Source organism: Jaculus jaculus, chromosome 17 (assembly GCF_020740685.1).
Source record: "Jaculus jaculus isolate mJacJac1 chromosome 17, mJacJac1.mat.Y.cur, whole genome shotgun sequence".
NCBI lineage: Eukaryota > Metazoa > Chordata > Mammalia > Rodentia > Dipodidae > Jaculus > Jaculus jaculus.
In genome coordinates, this window is record NC_059118.1 from 316,002 (window position 1) to 339,450 (window position 23,449).

Consider the following 23,449-nt stretch of genomic DNA (forward strand, 5'->3'; position numbering starts at 1 on the left):
GGGAGTCGTAGTCTGCGCCCCTCGCGGTCGGCGGAGTATCATGGCGTCCGGCGCTGCGCTCGCGTACTCTGCTGCTCGGCCCCAGAAAGTTTCGGTTCTGCCCCGCTGTGGACTCTCAAGTGTGTAAGTGTGGCGGAAGACCTGCGGGACTTCGGGGGTACCAGCGCTGCTGTGGGGCCCGCCGCGGAGAGGCCCGCTCCCGGCGCCGCCATCACCTGTTGCTGTGGCTGTCCCGCCCACCGAGATAACCTCTGGTCCGCGGGGCTGGGCCGGAGCCCGACCTCAAGACCCTAGTTCTAGACCCGGGGTGGCCGCGGGACACACAGGGATCGCCCCGTGTGGGAGACTGTGCCCCTGGGACCTCCTTGTGTGCGGCGCAGCCGCGGCTTGGCCCAGGACCCCGGTTAGGGTCAGGGCCCCGAGCCCCTCCCGAGCCCTCCGGGATCCCGATTTGTGCTCCCGGGAGGGGCGGTTTGTGCCTTCTAGCGCCTCGGGTCACTGCCCATTGATTCTGCCCGCGTTCAGGGTCTCCAGGTAGTACCCAGGCGGTGTTTCTGGAAATACTTGGAGAGCTTAGCCAGCGAGTCTGGTGTGGCAGCACTGTGCTGGGTAGATTCCATGCTGTTGGAATCCTGGCTGAGGACGAAGGGGGAGGGCGAAATCTTGTTTTGATGTAAGAAAAGCACATGGGCTAACACTACCCACGTGACTCTGTTAATGTGCCTCTGATCCCCTTGGCATTCCTCACTGTCCCCTCCAGAAAAAAAGCACTAGCGGATGGATAACTGCCTGTGATGGCCACTGCAGTTTATTTTCTCCAGAGAAAAGGGTTGGTCTTTTCGTTCTTGTTTGTTTCCGAGGCAGAGTCTCACTCCAACCCAGGCTGACCTGGAACTCATTCTGTAGTCCCAGACCAGCCTCCAACTCACAGTGATCCTCCTACCTCTGCCTCCTGAGTGCTGGGATTAAAGGCTTGGGACACCACACCCCGCAAGGGTCAGGCTTTTAAGGGCAGAGGATGGGGCTTAATCAGCTCATAACTTCCACAGCTGTTAGCCTTGTGGTCCAAGGCAAGGTTAATTCATCTACCATCTGTCTAAAGCTGGATGACAACGTGTCGGAGGAGCTGTCAAGTTACAGGTTTCTGCTTTCAGTGTTGCCACCTTCTGAAATGCCTCCATACTGAGTGCCTGCCCCCTTTACCCCTTTGCCTGTGCCTATGACTGTGCCAACCAATTTCTATGAAGTTGAATGCCCTTATTAGTATGTTACCGTCCTGGAAATCAGCTATTACAGTAGCCCTTTTTCCTAGAAGAATCTGAAAAGGCTGTTGCTTTAGGAAACATGGTTTATCTGCTTTTGTTAAGTATTTATCTTTGTGAAGCACTTAATCTATTTTTAAAATTGTTTTGTGTATTTTATTAAGAAAATAAGTAAAGTGCCTAGTATGGTGGCACACAGGTTTTTAGTCTGGTCTTTTGGGGCGGGATGAGAGGTACCACCTGTTAACAGCAAGATCATGGCATCTGGCTTTCACCCATGTTGGTCCTTGAGGCCTGTTGCCTCCAGAACATAGAGTACTCAAGAAATGGCAGCCCCCAGCCCTGGCTTCCTTTAACAGGGAAGAGTTGATGGGTGGGTGGCCTGTGATTTCTAGAGATCACATGGACCAAGATTGAAATGTATCGACATAAACTAGAGGAAATATATTTGGCTATGGTCTCATGGTGGAAACTACTAGTAGAACTCAGAGCTAGGTGCCACATTTACTGGTAAGCAGTGCCAAACAGCAGTAAAGGTCATTGATCTGTTACCTCAGGCATCTGTGAGCAGAGAAGAGTTTACTGTGGTCATGTTGACATCTGCTCAGCTAGGGGCTGCTGCTATGTTCCTACCTCAAACAGTATTTGAGAATCTAAATACATTACTAGGTTGAGAATTAGAATATTTCTGTGGATCTATCCATGGAAACACTGTTTACCTTCTTGCTGTTTTGTTTGTTTCTTAAGTTTTCTTGATTTTAAGTTTTCTTGACAATTTTATACATGTATATAATTATTTTGATCATATTCACCCCCTTTCACTTATCCGGACCCATTTTTTTCCAACTAGTGTCCCTCCTACTTGCAGGTCTTTTTTTTTTTTTTGTATGACTCACTGTGTTTAATTAGGGTGGCTTGCAGAGCATGAATGGGAGGTTATTTCTTGGACCATGAGCAACTCACCAGTGGTGTAGCTACTGAAGAAAACTATTAACTGGCAAAAGCTTCTTATGAAGGGTCAGGGCTTCGTGAGCCTCTCTGCCATCCATGATGAAATGTTGAAGGGCCCTTTCTTGTGCAGGTAACCATAGCTGTTGGGGAATACAGTGTCATATCATGACTAGGAGACTGCATTCCACAGCACTTCTTCCCATCCTACTCCCATCTCCTCTTCCGTGATGTTCCTTGAGTCTTGGAGGGGGTGATGTAGATGTCTTATTTAGGGCTTAGCACTCAACAGTCTCTTATTCTCAGCACTTTGACCAGTTATTAGTCTCTGCAGTTAACTTCCAACTATTGAGGAAAAAAAAGTATCTTTGACCAGAACTGAGAGCAGCAATAATGTATGGGTATAAGTATAGATATCTAGAAGACAGTTTGGTGGGTATATCAGTAATAGCTTCAAAATCAGCAAAACACTAGTAATAGCTCCACTCCTAGGGCCTATAACCTCCCCAGCCATGGGCTTTACCAGGTTTACAGCACTTGGCATGAATCCTGTCCTGTGGAGCAGATGTAAAATCCTATCATAAATCAGTTGGTTTCCTCCATAATAGTCATGCCATTATTGCACCAGTGGGCATGTATTGCCTGGCAGGTCAGTTGTATAGCACAGGGCCCACAGCTGGGTAATATTGTTGATGCTGTCCCCCATTCCCTGCATCTTATATATTAAGTCCTTTTAGCACTATGAAAGCTAGCCAGCAGAGGGGAACGTCCCCCTCACATTCAGTTTGATTTCTTTTATGTTGTATAACTGAAGTGTGTGGCATCTTCAGCAATACTTTCTTTCTTTCTTTTTTTTTTTTTTTTTTGCAGTAGCACCTCACTGTCACCCAGGTTGACCTAGAACTCACTCTGTAATCCCAAGCTGTCCTCAGACTCACAGCAATCCTTCTACCTCTGCCTGCTAAATGCTGTAACTAAAGGCATGCACCACCTGCCAGTTTTTATTATTTATTTATTTATTTAAGAGAGAAAGGTGTGTGTGGGGGGGAATGAGTGCTTCAGGGCCTCCAGCCACTGCAAGCACACTCCAGATGCATGTACCACCTTGTGTATCTGGTTTATATGGGTACTGGGGTATAGAGCCTGGGTCTTTAGCAGGCAAGTACCTTAACTGCTAAGCTGTCTCTCCAGCCCTCGTGTTAGTTTTGATACATCACTAGAAATGGCTTAATTGTCTGTATCATCCTGGGAGCAAACAGGCTCCAGATGTGTTTAGGTGGACAAGAGTTTTCCCCACATCTCTCACATTGGAGCCTCTTAGCCTATTGGTTTGGGTGGCTACCAGTGGGTTCACATGGTTCTCTGGCATTTGAACAGCATTAAGGACCCATTTCATTGATCTAGTGCCTTGTAGCAAGGATAAGAATGTGTGTACTATCATGGTTCTGAGGAATGGCGTAAGGAGAATATATGGTTTGGTTTCTGTACTGTGGCCTGGTGTCTTGGTTTCGGGTTCTAAGTAACAGACTCATATGCCAAGAGCCTGGGTCCTGCATTCTTGGTCTAAGGCAGGAAGTCAAGTTACAGGATTTGTTAACATCCAGAACAAAAATGTGGACCAAAACAACCCTGCACATACTTGGGGCTAGGCCATGAAGAGATTCCTCAGAGAGGTCCAGCAAAGGGCTAACTATCTTAGCCAGTGATGATAGGTTAAGATAGTGCTAGAAAGAATCTCCTGAAGCCTAACTGTACCCAGGGTGCCAGGTTCTTCCCCGGTGGGTAGGTAGTGCTGAAGGAAGGACTTCCCAAAGGGTTGAGGAGGAAGATGAGCGTTAGACAACTCAGAACCTCTCCTAGTCACCGGAGAAAACCACACTGAATCAGGAGTCTTGTGGAAGCAGGAACTCACAGGAACTGGCTTTATTGTTACAAGCAGTTGCCTATATAATGTTGGGGACGAAGGCAGGGATTTTAGGATGAGGGAAGAGGTAAGGGCCAATAGTAAACTGTGACTATTGAAATGATAATTCCAACTCTTGTGTGGAAGTAGCAGGCCAGAAGCCATTAGGTATCTTGCTGAGTCCTAGCTGGCCAGAGACAGGTCGCTAAACTTTAGCTAGGCTCAGGAAGTTCCACTAGGCCTCATGCCTAGGCCTCTCAAGGCCCAATACCTCCCCCTTTTGTTTTTGTAAGACCATTAGTCACCATGGCCCCGTCTTAGGTTGTCCCCCTCTGGGGATCTTACCTGTCACTGGGTACCATGTGTTTAGCTCGCTGAGAACCCACTCCATGGCCTCTTTTAGGTTGTCTCAGTCTGAGATCTTACCCGTCCTTGGTCACATGGAGGGCAGAGGAGGTGGCAGTGGGTCATCTAAGGAACTTAATTCCTGAGTTGCCAGCCTGTGGTAATTAATGTATCTCAACCTGATGGAGTTTTATTGCCTCTAGCTGCTGGTGAATGAATTGTGTAATTTTGTTAATTACATAAGGCCTGACAGTGAGGATAAGGAGGAGGGGAAGTAGGGTAAGAAACCATGTAAGCCCATCCACAGTGGGCTGTCCTGGGGGTCCTGGTGCCTCCTCTCCAAGTCTTCCTGGAGCCTCTTATCTTGTCCTGGACGATTCTCGATTTACTGGTGTAAAAGCAGCATTTTTCCTGTAAAAACAAACATATGCCTCCCTTTTTGGCCGTTAGTAGGTCTAGTCCTCTCCTGTTTTGCAGGACTACCTCCGCCAGGGAATCTAGCTGTTGTTGGAGATCGGTTTTTCTCCAATATAATCAAAAGAGGGCATAGGGAGGGCCTCATTTTCAGGAATGATATCTACATCTGGGATTAAGGTGGCTGGGGCACAAAGGCCCATCCAATTGGTGGGCAGAAAGTCATAGGCCATCCCACCTCCACAAACATAAACCATTCCAGAATGCGGGCAGCATTGCGCATTGGCTCAGTTGTGGTAAAAGTACATAAGGAAGGATGAGTGTATCCCACATCTATACTGGAATTATTAGGGGAAGGTGAGGCCCAAATGCAAGTTCCAGAGGAAACATTGGGGAAAAGCTGGACAGGGATGGGGAAGGTGGCTGAGCAATTTTTTAAGGTCGTATGGGCAACTGTACTGCAAGCAGCTGGGGAGGCCCAAATCAGAAGCAAAGCCAGCTCCAGGCCCCAGTCAATGGGTCCCTCCACCTTACCCAGATAGAACTGTAGGTAACGGATGAGGACCAATGTTTTTGAAAAGGGAATAATTGTTCATTTTCTTTAGAAAAACTTAAAATATTTAGGGGTAAATAATGCCTTTTTTAGTTGGTCGTGTGGGGGTAAAGATTCCCCCTTTTGTTTTTGTAAATGAGACTTGAGAGTCTGGTTATATCTTTCAACCATAGCCTGGCCACGGGGGTTGTATGGGATGCCTGTGGAATGTGAGATTTTCCAGGTCTGGAGAAAATCTATAAAGGCCTTGTTTATGAAGCAGGGGCCATTATCTGTTTTAATTTTGTTAGGCAGCCCAAGAGTGGCAAAACATTGAAGTATATGACTAATGGTGTGTTTAGATCCCCCCCCCCCCCCCCCCCCCCCGCATGTGCCGATGCCCAGCAGGCACGGGAAAAGGTATCCACTGAAAGAAAACAGCCCAGTCACCATGAGAGGGCAGACTTTTTCCCTTGTCCCCACCTGGGTCAGTCCAAGGGAGCCACATGGCAGTCTCCCAGGAGGTGGACTGCCCGCCAACTCCCAGTAGGGAAGAGCCAGGCACAAGCTGCCAGGAGGGGCCATCTATTTAAGTTACCACATTTTGTCCCTGGCTCCCAGTAGATTTATAGCCATCACATATGATATATAAATTGTACTCAGTTTAATTTTAAAGGTCCCCACAGTCTTGACCAATTTAAGATAGTAAGACCTGTAAAATCAAACAAGTTAAACACTTTTAACATATAAAGGCACAGAGTAAACATTTTTAACTGGTATAAGGCATAGTAAGGAGAGACAAAAACAATGTAAATTGAACCACCATAACTTAAAATTAGTCTTAGTGTCTGTAATTTTAACTTGCTTGAGGTTTTTTTTTTTTAGTTTAAAATCTTAAATCTTAGCCGGGCGTGGTGGTGTACGCCTTTAATCCCAGCACTCGGGAGGCGTAGGTAGGAGGATTACAATGAATTTTAGGCCACCCTGAGGCTCCATAGGGAATTCCAGGTTAGCCTGGGCTAGAGTGAAACCCTACCTCGAAAAACCAAAGCAAAGTCTTAAATCTCTTAGTCCAATATCTCTAGCTAAGCACATCAGTCTATTACAGATTTAACCTTTATTAAACTCTCTGGGTGTGGGCAGCAGGATGCAGCCAGCCCTTACGCCAGTAGCCCAGTTCCAACAAAGTCCCCTGCAGTCTTTCCTTTTCCCTAGAAAGCTCATAAGCCAAGCCTTGAAGTTTAATGTTGTCTGTATTTAGTATTCTCAGACTCTCATCAGAATAGTCCATAAAATTTGGCTTACCACTCCAGAAGACACCTTCAGTTGCAAGCATCAAGTCCATGTCTATTCCTTCAAATCAAAGGATCCAAAAGATCAACATCCACATGGTCAGGTTCATCTCAGTCCACTTATCAGATATCTTTAGGTTCGCTGAGATAAACTTCCAGATCAGGTACAGTTATGGAGGAAGAGATATTTATTGAAGCTTACAGATCCAGGAGAAGTTCCATAATGGCAGAAAAAGCTGGTCTGCCTTCACAGGCCCAAGCAGAGAGAGAGAGGAGCACAAGCCTTCAGAAATAAAAGCCACAGATGCAGCTTGCTAGGCCGTTCAGACATACTAAGGCCGCCGGCGAACCAAAAGTGAAAGGAAAGAGAAAGGGTACAAAGAGATGTTGACAAACAAGTACAGGTTATAGAAGCAAAGTTTAGCGCATTAAATATAAAGACTGCCTCATAACTTATGAGGGTACGCTCACCCGCACATGTACACTGATTACCTCCTCAACGCATGCCTCTCACGGGGCACTAGTTGGCCGGGTTCCCAGAGCCCCACGTTAGGCGCCAGAGACCAGGCTCCGCAGTGGGTAGGTAGTGCTGAGGCGGAACCAGGCCCGCTGGTTCCTCCCAAGGGGTTGAGTAGAGAGAGGGAGCGTTGGACGACTCAGAACCTCTCCTAGTCACCGGAGAAAAACCACACTGAGTCGGGAGTCTTGTGGAAGCAGGAACAGGAACTGGCTTCATTGTTACAAGCAGTTACCTATATAATGTTGGGGACGAAGGCGGGGATTTTAGGATGGGGGAGAGGTAAGAGCCAATAGTAAACTGTGACTATTGAAATGATCTTGCGTGGAAGTAGCTGGCCAGAAGCCATTAGGTGTCTTGCTGAGTCCTAGCTGGCCAGAGACAGGTCACCAAACTTTAGCTAGGCTCAGGAAGTTCCACTAGCCTTCATGCCCAGACCTCTCAAGGCCCAACACCAGGGGCTTTTTCCAAAGCATCTGCAGACTTGGTCAAGAAAAGGGAAGGGACACATAAAAAGCTTAGCCAAAGTTAGGCATTGAGAATATCTGTTTGTCCCCTTTCCTGCTTCCTCCAAAGTCAACAGTTCTTTTTGTTGTTGTTGTTTTGAGGTAGGGTCTCATTCTAGCTCAGGCTGACCTGGAATTCATTCTGTAGTCTCAGGGTGACCTCAAACTCACAGCGATCCTCCTACCTCTGCCTCCCAAGTGCTGGGATTAAAGGCGTGCACCACCATGCCCAGCTCAATGGCAACTATTCTTAATCTCACTATGTGAAGGAAGATAAAAGTTCACTTTCCCTACTGCACCTAGAACTAAACAAGGTCGGAGGAAAAAACTGAGTTTCACCTAAGAGTGTGTTGCATAATAGGAAGAGTTCACATAACCAGTCTGATCCCAAAGTCTGCATAGGATCCGAATTGACAAAACACAACTTCTACTGAAAAGAGCCTTGCCCATTGCCACAGCTCAAGTTTCAGCACTGCCCCGGGTCTTACTTTCCTTCCATCTGCCAGCACAGACCCACACTCACCCCTCTGTGCCCAGGGTGTGCGCTGCTTTGGTCATGCTTGTCTCCAGGGCACAGCAGAGCACAGGTGCCACACACCTTCCAACCCAGTTTGCCTGCTTGATAGTGCCACATTCATGCTTGCAGGAATGGAGAGAGAAGGGCCCTGAGATATGTGCTGCCTAGCAGCTGCCATTATAAAGTGCCACAGACTAGGTGACTTAAGCAATAGAAATTTATGTACACACAGTTATGGTGGCCAAAAGAGCAAGATCAAGGTTTGGCTCTTTCTGAGGCCTCTCCTTATCTTGTAGATGGCCACCTTCTCACTGTGTCCTCATATGGCCTTTCCCCATGTTCATATATCTCTAGTGTTTGTGTGCTTAGAGCTCTTTTTCTTACAGAGCACAGATCTGATTGGATTAGGGCCTATCCTCACAGCCTCATTTAATCTCAGATACCTCTCTAAAGGCTGTGTCTTCAGGTCATATCCTGAGGTATGGGGTTTATGATTTGAGTAAAGAAGGCTGGGTGTGGGGTATGATTGCTTCTGACAGGACATTGGGTTAGCAGGTGGTGGGTGAAGTGGATGTAATTGTTCTGAATGGGGTAAAGTTTTCTAGGGAGGCTTCCTCAGAGGCTGAACTAGGCTACATATTTGCTCCTGTCCAAGCTGAATCTAGAAAGACAAGAAGTCAGCTAGGAGAAGGTAGGAGGAACATGAGGCAGAGCTCAATCCTGACAGAAAGCATCCACATCTGGAGCAGGACCTGGCCACTGCAGTGCAGTCCAGGTCAGAACAGACACTGCTCGGGGGTCTGTCAACCTGAGAAAATGGGGTTTTATGAGCCACGTTAAGAGATGTGAGCACACAGGTCTGACAGCAATCCCAAGTGCTCAGGACACTGGGGGTCTATTTATACAGATGCTTGTGTTCCTGAATTATATTATTTCACTCATTCTTGGAGTAGTAGTTCTATAAGATTCTGCCAATAATGACAGTATAGTCTCCACAATTACAACCTGTTTTTAAAAATACATCACTTGGGCTGGAGAGATGGCTTAGTGGTTAAGCACTTGCCTGTGAAGCCTAAGGACCCCGGTTCGAGGCTCGGTTCCCCAGGTCCCACATTAGCCAGATGCACAAGGGGGCGCACGCGTCTGGAGTTCGTTTGCAGAGGCTGGAAGCCCTGGCGCATCCATTCTCTCTCTCTCCCTCTATCTGTCTTTCTCTCTGTGTCTGTCGCTCTCAAATAAATAAATAAATAAATAAATAAAATACATCACTATAGTGAACATAAAAATAATTTGTGTTTAACAAAGGAAAATTTAAATATTGAAGAAATAGAATAATTTTTTAATTTTCCACCATTGAAAGATTTTTTTTTTTACATTTTTTTAAAAATTTATTTGCAAGCAGAGAGAAAGAGAGAAGAGACACAGAGAGACTGAGAGAGAATGGGCATGCCAGGGCCTCTAGCTGCTGCAAACAAACTCCAGATGCATGTGCCACTGTGTATCTGGCTTTATGTGGGTACTGGGATGGAATCTGGGTGGTTAGGCTTTACAGGCAAGTGCTATAACTGCTAAGCCATCTCTCTCCAGCCCACATTTTTTAGCATATTTCTTTTTTAAAAAAATTTTTTTAATTTATTTATTTGAGAGCAACAGACAGAGAGAGAAAGAGGCAAACAATTTCTGTTCCTCAAGGTTTAGCTTGCTTTGTGGAACCAAGTTCTCTGTCTGAATCATTCATTCTGCATATAACTTACTGAGGGCTTCCCACATGCTTGAACTGTTGCATATGCCAGGGAAATATGAATAGCAATGAAGTTTATAGGACAAGAGGGAAGTACATGCAAATGGCCCCAAAAGCCATAGAAGGACAAAGTGAGACCTGCCACAGGGGTTTTGAATCATGAGCACTGGACATTTGTTCACTTGTTTTCATCAAAGCACTTAGCAGGTTCAAGTTACCTTTCTCATTTCTAAGTTTACTGGGGACATGCATGTTGTTTCTTTTCCCCACTGAGCTAGCTTGTTAACACCTTAGGTTCCATAGGCTTCCTCAAGGTTATGCATAGGGTCTAACCTAGACTCAGTTCTTAAATCACATTTGGCCAAGCTAACCCATTGGCAGTCTGATCTGTCTAAGCATGGGCCTTTGACACCTGCATTTTCCCCACTTGGGTGATACTTATCCTCCTGGGGGCAGGATTGGTGTACTAATTCATTCCATTGTTTGGGCCATTGGTCTGGAGATTGCCAGGTTTTCTCTCCTGTCATCCTCACTCACATCCTGGATGTTTTCTCTGGACTTTCCCGAGGTACAACTTGGAGCATAGCCCCAAGGACAGACATGTAACTCCTCCCTTAGGGCTACTTCCCACCTTCCTAAAAAAGGTACCCTGGGCTAGAAGGATGGCTTAGCAGTTAAGGCACTTGCCTGCAAAGCCAAAGGACCCAGGTTTGATTCCCCAGGACCCATGTTAGCCAGATGCACAAGGGACAGTCTGGAGTTCATTTGCAGTGGCTGGAGGCCCTGGTGCATCCATTCTTTCTCTCTCTCTCTCTTTCTTGACCTCCCTCTTTCTCTGTCAAACAAATAAATAAAAATATTTTTTTTAAAAAGTACTCTGCAACCGGGTGTAGTGGCGCACGCCTTTAATCCCAGCACTCGGGAGGCAGAGGCAGGTGGATTGCCGAGAGTTCGAGGCTAGAGTGAGGCCCTACCTTGAAAAACCAAAAAAGAAAGCAAAAAGGTCCCCTGCTTCTCTCAAGTCCATAGTGGCCATAGTAGCTTCTCTTGGGCTGAGGTCCTCTATACTCTGTTCTGGATCATGGGCTGAATCACAGCTGGTTTTGTGTGTGTTCTGAGGAAATGACCAAGAAACCTATTATAATTGATGAGAGGGAGGGACCCAGAGAAGGTTCTGGAAGCAATAGCAATATCCTGAGTACCTCATTCCCTTTGGATGAGAAAATATCGCAACAGTGTGTGGTGACCCAGGCATGCAGCTGGTAAGCACTTTAATTACAGGCCCAAGGAATAGGTCATTTAATGAGCCTTTGTTCACATGTGCTGAAATGCTTGCCTCTGGAAATTCCTGTGGACTCCCCTAGTCACCTTGTGAACCAGCAATTTCTACACAGGAACTTGCAAGACATCTGGGTCTTCAAAGCTGCAGGTACTAAGTGGTAACTAGATAGATACTACTGGGTATGCTGAACCAGGCAAGACAATGGACTCATCCAGAAAGATTTCTGCTTTTTGAACTATTAACCTGTCTTTTGATCAAGGTTGAATTTATAGCTGGTGTGTGTCACTTTGGAACTGGGGAGGAATCCAGCTGTGTGCTGTCTTCTCCACATTAGTTTATAGCTATTGCCTTGGGATCATGGCAGGGTTTACTTCATACTTCATCTTCCTCTCCTTGTTGTTATTCTTTCCTTGTGTGACTCCTCAGACACCTCATTACTTCTGAGCTAGTTTTTAGGCTACATTGTGAATACTTGTCATTTGCACCATAGTGTAAATAAGTTTACATGAGTCAGTAAGTGTCTTTGTATCTTAATTTAGAACTAATATGTTGTGTGTATTATCTAAAGCATTTAGGGTTTCTGGGCAGTATAGGAGCAAGTTAGAGAGCAAAGGACATCCTCCACATTTTAAAAAATACGTATTTTTTACTTTATTTATAACCACAGAGAGGAAGAGAGAGTGGGTGTGTCAGGACCTGTTGCCACTGTAAATGAACTCCAGATACAAGAGCCACTTTGTACATCTGGCTTTACATGGATACTGGGGAATCGAACCCAGGCTGTCAGGCTTTGCAAACAACCACCTTTAACCATTGAGCCATCTCTTCAACCCCATTCATTTCTAAATGAATACCTAGGCCATGACTAGGGACTTGGGACCTGGTCCTTAACTAATAACTAAGAATTTTGTTTAAAATGTGTTTATTCCCTTTTCCTCCTTGTCAGGAGATTGGATGCTGCAAACATTTTGAGTTACTGGCAAGAAAATCCAATATTGCTAGACTGTATAAAATGAATTTCCCTGACATTTGAAAGTACTTGCCAGAGTCAGTAACAGTGGCTTTTATGTGTCTTGCAGTAAGGACCATGGCTTGTGGAAGTGACTTGGACTTTGGCATGTTGTGAAGCTCAGGAGTAGCTCAGGAGTTCTGGGGTTCTTCCATGGTACAGTGGCTGTTCCATGTGTATGCAAGTTCTGGTGTCTTCCAAGATAAGGGTTGTAGGTGTCAGGATGAACTGGTTTATAACAGAAGTCTGTGATCCCCCACCAACCAAAAAGCAAGGTGTTTAGAAATACAAGGAAATCGGCCATGATATGGAGAGCAAGAGTGTCCCATGCTGTGCCTTTCCTTGGTTAATAATGGCCCCAGATAGAGGCAGAGGGAGGAAAACACAGTTCTCAGAGTCCATGGAAATAAAATCCCCAAGGTAGCCACATTCTCACCAAGGAGCTTTGATGGGAGGTGTCTGCCTAGAGTGTGGTGGGGAAGTGCAGTACACGAGCCTGACAGCCAGTTTCTTGGTGCTCATTTCCTTGGTCTTAACACAGACTCTGAAAAATCAGTTTGTGTAATCAGTGGCTGGGAACAGCACACCTTGTGGCTTGGGAACCTGATACCAGCCGCTTGGGAACCTGATATCAGCCGAGCACACTGTGAAAGTCATGCTCCACAAAAAACACCTGCTGTTACGGTCCACACACACAGCAATTCCAAATTACCATAAAGTCTTAAAGGAGTCTGTGTTCATGTGTGTCTAGGTTACTTTTACCAGGGTACTGGTTTGATTGGTAAACTTTGCTCTTGTGAAGCCAGACTTCAAACTGGCTAGTGTCCATTCAGGAAATCTAGAAGGTTGTACAGTGTATGGACTTTCCAGCCCCAGCCTAGAAGTTAGCCACAGTATATTACTGCTCTTATTTTCATCCCAAGCTTCACCCCTCCACACACACACAGGCACACGTATGTTCATCTCTGCCTCAGTGTTGTATGTGCACACTGCCTGTAGGGTGTAGTCATCTTCCTCCACAAGAAAGCTGCGGGTTGGAACAGCTAAATGAGGAATGCAGGGAAAGCTGCAGCCTTCACTCTGGCTGAATCTCCACTTAGCCCCTTTCCTCCGTGCCTCTCTTCCGGGACATCCTGGCAACTTGGTGGCCATCACAGAGTGTCACCCTCTACACTCCCTAAACAATTAAACTGTCCCTTTGTCAGCTTCTATTGATTTGTTAAAATTAATGTATTTTTTGGTTTTTTGAGGTAGCGTCTTGCTCTGTCTAGCCCAGGCTGACTTGGAATTCACTATGTATTCTCATGGTGGCCTTGACCTCACAGTGTTCCTTTGCCTCCCAAGAGTGCTGGGATTAAAGGTATGCACCACCACTTCAGCTACCCATTGCATTTTATTTTTCCTTTTTTGGTTTTTTGAAGTAGGATCTTGCTGTAGCCCAAACTGATCTGGACTTCAGTATGTAATCTCAGGGTGGCCTCGAACTCACAGCGATCCTCCTACCTCTGCCTTCCGAGTGTTGGTATTAAAGGCATGCACCACCACACCCAGCTCCATTGTAGTTAAAAACATTTTTTTGTTTATTTTAATTTATTTATTTGAGAGTGACAGAGAAAGAGAGAATGGGCATGCCAGGGCCTCCAGCTGCTGCAAACGAACTCCAGACACAGGCGCCTCCTTGTGCATCTGGCTAACATGGGTCCTGGGGAATGGAGCCTCGAACCAGGGTCCTTAGGCTTCATAGGCAAGTGCTTAACTGCTAAGCCATCTCTCTAGCCCCTCCATTTTATTTTTAAAACATATCACAATGCTCTGTTTTTGGCAGATATAATTTATAATTATGTGAGTTTATATAATTTATTATTGTTTTTTGTTTATTGTTTTTTATTTTGAGATACAGTTTTGTTATGTAGCTCTGGCTGGCCTGGAAATTGCTTTGTCAAACATACTGGCCTCAAGCTTGAAGCAGTTCCTACTGCCTCAGCTTCCCAAGTGCTAGAGTTACACGTATGCCACCATGACTACTTATTTATGTGAATTTTGACAAGTGTGTGTTGGTCAAGTATATAATCATATAATCACCATCACAACCAAGACACAGAACAGAATTGTTGAGTGTGTGCGTACGCACTTGCATTTATGTGTTTGTCTATCCTCATTGCTGTTAAACTCTAGCCACTGATTTGCCTCTGCAAATGTTTTGGTTACATAAATGGTAACAAAAGTGTGTAACCTTTTTGGTGGCTTCTTTTACTCAGGACAATGCAGCAGAGGTTTTGCAATTGATTCTGTATTTTCATGGTTCATTCCTTTTTATTGCTGAGTACTTGGGAAGTCGTACCTATACCCCTGCATTGGCCTCTTCCACTCTGTCCAAACATTAGGATATTTTTATGTCAATCTCTGTGGTAGACAGCCGAACTTCACCAGGGCTGTACTGTGCCTGTGGGCTTCTGTGTCCTCTGTTAGCACAAAGTACCTGACAAAAGGTTATAGGTGATAGCCGTGTGTGAATGGCAATGTCTGCAGTCTCCCTGCCTTGCCAAGAGGGCCTCATTGTCTGCCTGGGTATCAGAGGACTTCCCAGCAGAAGCTGACTTAGGCTAGGTCTCTGGCTAATCCTTGCCTAGTCACTGTGTTTGGCTGGCAACCTGGGATACACCCTGGGCTGGGCAGACAGGCTTCTTGTAAACCATTGCTGGCCTCAGTCTGATGTTTGTGAAAGGTGGTGCCAGCATTTGTTGGTGACCTTTGGGGGGCTTTCTGCATCTCCTGAACCTTAGCTGTCTTGGGTTTTGCATCATACATTCCTGAGACTATGGCCCAGCTATGTGCTTGGCTGTCTCCTTCCTCCTAGGCCAGAGAAACTCTCTATTTCCACTGTGCACAGTTGTGCTGACTTGTGAGTTAAAAATAAGCCTTGGGTGTCTGTCATATGACAGGCTGTCTCCTCACACTGACTGACATTGGACCATTTATATAAATATTTGGAGTAGTTAATGGGAAGACCATTTCACTCCCAAAATCTCCCTGCTCTGAGTCCTAGAGCCAGAAGGGAGCAGTGACCATAGGAGGATGGTTGAGAGCTGGCATTGGAAATACTTGACGTGACACATTATTGGGAGATGCTTAGAGGCCAAGGTGATTCCAGGAGTCAGTAGAAGTGTTCGGGCATTTGTTGGAGTGCTGATGGCACAGTCTTAGGGACTCATCAGAACTTACTAGGAAAACCACCAGGTTTGAAATCACATGGACCAGTGTTCAAACCTCATTGGCCCTTGGCCTTGGACAGGTCACTTGACTAATGAGCATCAGGTTTTCCTTTGTAAACAGGGGAAATGTTGTCTACTCCATCAAGGTTATTGTGAGAAGTAAAAGTGGTCAGTGTAAAACAGGAACCAGAGCCCTAGGGATAGCAGATCCATAGTAATGGCCGTGACTTCACCATCTCCAGCTTTTTCTTCATATACCTTATTTTTGTACTGGACATCTAAGGAGCAAATTGGAACTTTCAAAAGGTCTCATTGTCGGGCTGGAGGGATGGCTTGGCAGTTAAGGCGCTAGCCTGCAAAGCCAAAGGACCTAGGTTCGATTCCTCAGGACCCACATAAGCCAGATGCACAAGGTGGTGCACGCATCCAGAGTTCATTTGTAGCGCCTGGAGGTTCTGGTGTGTCTATTCTCTCTTTCTCTCAAATAAATGAATAAAGAATTTAAAAAAAAAAAAAAGGTCTCATTGTCAAAATGCATGACCAGATCTCTTTCCCAAGGGCACACATCTTGTCATCTATGTTGGCCTTCAGCTACTACTGTGTCTTTAAGTCACATTAACAGCTGGCCAACTAGGACTAACTTGGGACTCTCCAGCAGTAGAGGACTGTAACTTAGCTTAAAATAAAAATTTATCTCTTGAGTGGCAGGACTGCAGCCCCCCTGACAAGGGATCCACTTTCCTGCTAGGCTTGCTAGGCTGTTCCCATCAGAAGCCCTAAAGGGTATGTGTTCCCTATCTCCTATTCTCCAGCACCATCTGCTCAGTGGTTCCTGACTGCCCCTCAGAAAGGAGTTCAGAAGAGATGGCTCTGGACAGAGCTGTTCCCAATCTGTACTAAGAAAGGCTGTCTTCTGTGATGAGGGAGGTGAGAGAGCTTCTGAGAGGCTTTTCTGAGGATGGAAAAAGAGGATGGAAGGGAAGCTCAGAAAAATTCAGCTATGCTACTTGATCTTATTTCTTGTTAACCCTGAAACTGGGTCATGGTATTTGAATATAAGTATGTCTGAAGCAAACCCAAGTGTGTTCAGACAAGACTCACATGGAAATTTCAAGCTTTCCCCTGAGGGGTACACCATATGGGTTCTTATACCCAGAGCAGAAATCTACTATACTTTTCATACTGTGGCCTTGTCTTCTCCCATGCAGGTGCCACCATGGAGTCTGACGGGTGCTGACGGGTAGCCACATATCTACTGAATTGCTACCCTTGCCTGAACCACATATCCAAGAGGGGTGCCCGTCATGGCTTCCACCAGTGCTGAGAGCCAGCTTCAGAGAATTATACGTGATCTGCAAGGTCTGGTTAAGTAGCTGATGGGTTGGGTTTGTTTTGAGAGACTTGGAGATTTGTGCTTTGTATGTTGCCAGTCAAAATTCAACCCTTTCCTCTTCTTTCTCACTAGGAGTACTCAGAGCCCTCGGGATACATCGTATTGAAATATTTCGCTTTCAACTATCCAGGCTGTGTGCTGCTAGAAGGGCTTGCCTTGTGTTTCTTTTTGAGTATTGCACAGCCATTTTGAAAACAAAATCAAATAGGGCTGTGCGACTGGGGCTAGTTTCAGTGGTAATTGTGCTTTCAGCTACCTGGCTGCCTTTGGTGGAATCACCACCCTGAGGCTTCTTGATTGGGGATGTGGGAGAGGGGACAGTCTTCCTCTGAGCAAGAAAGCTTGGTACCTGGCAGTCTTGTGTTGTCCTGTCTCTCCTGACCAGCAGATGGCCCTTTGTCTCATGCACTATAGTCCTGGGCCTACTGCCTTCTGGCTTTCTTAGAGAGCCACTGGGACTTACAACCCATGCCTATTAGAGAAAGGCAAGGCAAATGGTATAGACAGAGCTTTACTAAAGAGACAGATGGATTCTCAGTGGGCTACAGAGTCCCAAGTTTTGCCCATTTGGATGAAATCTTTAGGACCAAACCTTTGGCAAGTTTTTCATTCAGTACTGCCTCCAGGGTTGGTTTTATAAGCCTCTGGAACCTACCCGACCCCCAACCCTGCCCTACACATTTGCCACCATGTGGGTTGATTCTGAAACTTCTTCATGTCTGCAGAGGTCACTGTGACCCCTCCCTGACAGCACAGAGGCTCAGGATCCTGATCCTGACTGCCCATGCTACGTACACCAGCAAAGATCTCATAACAAAGGCCATGGGCCTAGGACAGCAACAGCAAGTCACACTTCCTCATCAGAGGCCCACTTTCTCAGATGTATTAATCTTCTGTTCATAGTGCTTTGGGGGCCTATAATAGCTCATGAATATTGAATGTCTCTTATCCAAAATGTGTTACTGACTTGGAATTTTCCTTGGATTTTATAATATTTGCACAGACTTTTGAACATCATTAATCTGAAAATCTGAGGTTCATGTTGTACCAGAACCCAAAGCTATGCAGTTATTACTGTTGTACATGTCTCTTATGGATAGTAACTTGAGGAGTCTTCACATTTAGTCCTGTGAGGTAGACACCATTATTACTACCATTTTGCAGTTGAGGAAACAGGCACAGAGAGGGAAACTAACTTTAACACCAGTCAGGAACTGAGCTTAGGGTTACATACCAGTAGTCTGCTTTTGACCACATAGTCTATTTTCAGTTAAAGTATTAATTGCTTTAACATAGAGTAACATAGAGTAACAGAGAAAATAAATGCCAGTCTCTGCAAATGTGTTTGCCATTGGCCTTCAGAAGTTTCTTCACAAAGTAAGCACTCTTTTCTGTCACAGTGGCTAGTTGTCAAGGAAAGCTTTGGGGCCCAGAGGTTCTTATTGGGAGGTAAGAGAGAGAAGACCCACAGGTCAGTGTCCTGACCTAGACCATTGTCTGAATCTGATCATTCCTGGCATTCTAGGGTGACTTCAGTGTCTTGTGCATGGTCCATAGGGTACTTAGGAGATCCTTAAAGGGCACCACTTTCTCACGATGTCCTAATAAACATATAAATCTCAGTACCCTAAAAATGGGGTATTATTGTGTTATGTACAACCTTCAACCCCCTAAAGTTCCTCTTGGTAATAGCAGCTGCCATTGCTTTTGGGCCAGATTATATTTCAGGCTCTACTGTTTTTGAGAGAGAGGGAGAGAGAAAGAGGCAGAGAGAGAATGGTTGCACCAGAGATTTTCAGCTACTGTGAATGAACTCCAAATACATGTGCCCCCTTGTGCACAATGTGTGACATTGCACACTTGCGTCACTTTGCATCTGGCTATGTGGGACCTGGAGATTTAAACATGTGTTTGCAGGCAAGCACCTTAACTGCTAAGCCATCTCTCCAGCCTTTGTTTTTATTTTTTTAAAGCAGGGTCTTACTGTACCCCAGGCTGATCTGGAACTCACTTTGCTGTAGCCCAAGGCCATACTACTTACTTACATACATACATACTTGAACACATGGCCATACTCCTACCTCAGCATTCCATGTACTGGGACTAAAGGCATGAGCCACCACTCCTGGCTAGGTTCTATGTTTTAATCTTAGAATATACAAGACAAGTCCCTTTATTCCTACAATGTGCAGTTGCATCCTTGTGTACCAAGTTTAGTGACAACACCTAAGTCTCAAGACTGTTGACAATCAACTGTCAGATTCCTATGAAGCTAATAAGAGTTTATAAGTCAGGTAGTTGGATTATCACAGGCAAAGCAGAAATGTCATATCCATCCAAAAGCTCCATTTTGCAAAAGATTTTTTTCAATAGACATAATTGACTGTTTACTTAACCATAAAGAAGGATAGTGAAAGAGAAAGGCTCTGTGGTGTGTCTAGGTCCCTAACCCCCCTGATTCTCAATACAAGCTATAACTGATACTTCTGGGAAGGCACAGCTGGACAACAGTCACAGGTTCAGTACAAAAGCCTGTCAGCCACTTTCTGACCTTTGTCGGAGTGCCTCAGTGCTCCCTGTCTTTTGTACCAGCTCAGGCTGAGCTTTAGCATGGGTGGGCTATTTCAAACTACAGTGCTCAGGAGCAAGCCCAGGGCTCCTTGCACTTTAGAATTGCCAGAGGAGTAGTAGTCTTGTCAGCACATCTCAGCCATATGAAGTTGACATGTTTCCATTTATCTAAGCCAAGTACAGGAGTTTGTAGGACTTCTGCCCCACTGCACAGACAGGAGTAAGAGTCAAGGTGGATTTCCCCTTTCTTCACAGAGTCAAGTTGAGAAGTGGGCTCTGGAATCAGGAAGCCCTTGTGAAAACCAAGGTTCTGCTTTACATCCCTGTCAGTTGCTACCAGATTCAGGCTGATTATGGCCTCTGCATCCCTTATCTGTAAATTAGAAATAATAATATATTTCAGAGAATCCACATTGTACTTAATTTTTTTCCACGATTTCCCATTGCTGAAATTGAGCTGCCTTAAAATTAATAGCATTTCAGGTTTGTTGAACTAGGGAAGGCACTCTACTAGTAAAAAATGTATATAAAGGCCTGACCCCTCATGAGTACCCATGTCTAACAGAGGCAGATATTGTCATTATCATTACTGTTTTTCATGCTTAGTGTTCTTGAAGCCTGCATTTAACCTGTACTGACCAGTAAGCTTGCCATGAATGCTATGATTTATGAATGTTGCTGGGCTTCCATTATAACTATGTCGAAAAGTTATGGGATCTTTAAGAGGTGGAGCCTAGTGAGTTGATTGAATTATGACTACTCTAGAAGGAATTTATGCTGGTCTCATAGAGTGGGTTGGGTCTTCTAGGTATATTTTCCGTGAGAGTAGGTTATGAATGTGCATCTCTCCCACTATGAAGTGCCAGAGGCCATAATAGGCCAACCAGATGGGACCTCCAAAAATGAGACTGCCTCATTTCTTACTTAATACAACATTGCAGAGCAAGGATTGCTTTATTTTCTCACACCTATAAAGTGCAGTTGATTTTAAGACAGGCCAATTTCAAGACTGTTAAAATGTGAAACATTAAAAAAAAAAAGATTTTTTAAAAAGGCTGGGCATAGTGGCACACACCTTTAATCCTAGCACTTAGGAGGCAGAGGTAGGAGGATTGCCGTGAGTTCAAGGTCACCCTGAGACTACATAGTGAATTCTATTTAGGTCAGCCTGAGCTAGAGCAAGACCCTACCTCAGAAAACCAAAAAATAAAATAAAATAAAATAAAGTGAAACATATCCTTTTCCTTTATAAATACCTACTCTCAAATATTTTGTTGTCACAAAACAAAACAGTATTAGGACAGTGAAGAGCAAGAAATGTGGCCAGATTGATGAATAAAACTTCCTAAAAATTAATATTAGGGGATGGAGGAATTGAGTCATCCAAATGTTTTGTGATCGGCTATTGCATATACATAACTGGCCTGGTGGTGGAAATCCAGAGGTGGACCAGAGCCCCACACCCAGCCAGCAAGCTGTTGCAAACTATCTTTGGGCTCAGGGCCCAAACTCATTACCTGAAGTTACATCCCCTATATATTTTCACATATTCTGTGTTGACAGGGTGCTTCATCATTACTAACCACCTATTCCTTATACTTCCTGCTATTAATTCCTGCTTCTTTCTCTGACATCAGCGACTGTTTGGTCACATGTTCTTTGTCTGTTGTCTTAAAGATGCAGTGACAGAACTAAGCAATGAATTTAAGGAGGCAGGAGAACCCATCACAGATGACTGCACCAGTTTGCACAAGTTTTCTTATAAACTTGAGTATCTCCTGCAAGTAAGTGACACCTCTCTTGTGTTGGTTTTGGCACTGTTGTCTCTTGTTCTGTACTTGGGTGACTTACCAGAATTCAGGATGTGATTCAGAAAGTTCAACAGAGCATTAAGTTCTGGTAGTAAGACTGAAGGTCAGAGTGGTCCCATAAGAGCTCAGTCCTCCTGTGTGGACCTCTGGGAGTGGTTTTGGTAATGTAGAACATTCCTTAAAAACATGGGCTAGAGAGATGGCTTAGTGGTTAAGCGCTTGCCTTTGTAGCCTAAGGACCCCAGTTTGAGGCTCAATTCCCCAGGACCCATGTTAGCCAGATGCACAAGGGGGTGCACGCATCTGGAGTTTGTTTGTAGTGGCTAGAAGCCCTGGCGTGCCCATTCTCTCTCTCTCCCTGCCTCTGTCTGTTCTCAAATAAATAAATAAAAATAAACAAAAAGGAAAAACAAAAATCATAAGCCATCTAAAGTTACAAGGCCTGTTCAACAGGGATCTTAACTTTGGGGTAGTTACACACTCCTTCAAGACATTGGTGAAAACTATGGAGTCTCCATTAACAGGCACATACTATGTTTACACAGCCAGGTACAAAGGTGGTTCCCAAGTGTGTGCTCTGGAAGCCCATCCAAGGCCTGTTTCAGAGTCTTACCTCAAGTGTAGTCCAAGACCAGCAAGATCTATAAAATTGGGGGATGGTTAGAAGTACTGAATCAGAATCCTGCAGACTTTCTTTTAACATTCTGGTGTAACTTTTGTGTCTGTTCAGTTTAAGAAGCACTGACTCAGAAGACTCAGATGTGGGAAATACATGTAGCTGCAACTGGCAGGAAGGAAGTAGACCTATGGTTATTTTATGGCATTAGGCATTAGTGGGTTTTTTAAAATCTTGATTTCATAAAGATGTATGTACATCTTGCTTTAATAATAAGGAGGAAAGTCTATAAATGGTATAGAAAGATACTACCATGACAGCTTCAGTCCCACCAAAATATAGGACAAAAACTACTGGGGGAGAGGACAGGCCTGTTTTATGCCTTCAGTCTGTTTGGCAATGTAAAATGCTTATGACCTCTACCTGCCTCCCAGTTAAACCCATTTTGATTTGAATTTTAAGTATTTGTATTTATTTGCAAGGTGAGAAAGAGAGAGAATGTCTGTGCCAGGGCTTCTAACCACTGCAAATGCCACTTTGTGCATCGGGCTTATGAGGGTACTGGGGAATTAAACCTGGGTCCTCAGGCTTCACAGGCAATCACCTTGACCTCTAAGCCATCTTTCCAGCCCTGAACTTTTTATAATATTGTATTGAGATAGTATTAAATAATGTATAAAATATCACTGCCCTATTTCTTTACATTGGAACATAGTTAATACTCTGCATGTTGATTTAAACACTCTTGAATTTCCTTGTGTGTTGATGCCAACATCAGCAGTTTTCTGCTGAACTCTATGCATAGAAGTCCCTTTTTCAGGGATACATTTTCTTATTTTTTCCCTCTCTCCATCTCTCCTTCCCTTCCCTTCTTTTGCTATTCTTGGGATAAAACTCAGGGCTTTGGACATGTTAGGCAAACACTAAGGGATGTCTTTTGGGATAACTATTACTTGTAATTCTCACTAGCTGTATGACCTTGAGCTAGTCTCTAGCCTCAGTTCATGTATCTAAACATTTAGAATTAAAAACATTGGTCTAGAGAGATGGCTTAGTGGTTAAGGTACCTTCCAGCAAAGCCTAAGGAGCTTGGTTCAGTTCCACAGTACCCATGGAAAGCCAGGTGCACCAGGTGACATATTTGTCTGGAGTTCATTCCTTCTAGTGGCTAGAGGCCCTAGTGTGCCCATTCTCTATCTGTTCCTCCCCTTTAAAGAAAGAAAAAAAAGGGAAGGAAGGCAGGAAGGAAGGAGTGAGCTAATATCACCCCCCCCCAATTCTGCATTTTGTGATGAATACACTGATTTGCCAGTAAATAATGCCAAGAAAGGTCCTTCCCCAGTGCCAGTCCCTAGGAAGCTAGTGTTAGTGTCGTGTGTGACTAACAGTGTACTCAGACCTCCTCTCTGTCCCTCTCATTACTCAGTTTGATCTAAAGGAGAGGGCCAGCCTCCTGGGCAACAAAAAGGACTATTGGGATTACTTCTGTGCTTGCCTGGCCAAGGTGAAGGGAGCCAACGACGGGATCCGATTTGTCAGGTCCATCTCAGAGGTAAGCTGAGTCATGCAGGGAGAACT

The 23,449-nt window shown here is 44.9% G+C and overlaps 1 protein-coding gene across 1 annotated transcript in view; it reads left to right on the forward strand.

Moving 5' to 3' along the window:
* Positions 1-23,449, forward strand: part of Fyco1 (FYVE and coiled-coil domain autophagy adaptor 1) — an 85,145-nt gene continuing 61,696 nt past the window's right edge. Inside the window, exons 1-4 of the mRNA XM_004662144.2 lie at positions 1-123; positions 16,689-16,839; positions 21,122-21,228; positions 23,298-23,423. Of these exons, the coding sequence (XP_004662201.2) occupies positions 16,785-16,839; positions 21,122-21,228; positions 23,298-23,423 (288 nt within the window). The 5' untranslated portion in view covers positions 1-123; positions 16,689-16,784. The remainder of the gene's footprint in view (positions 124-16,688; positions 16,840-21,121; positions 21,229-23,297; positions 23,424-23,449) is intronic.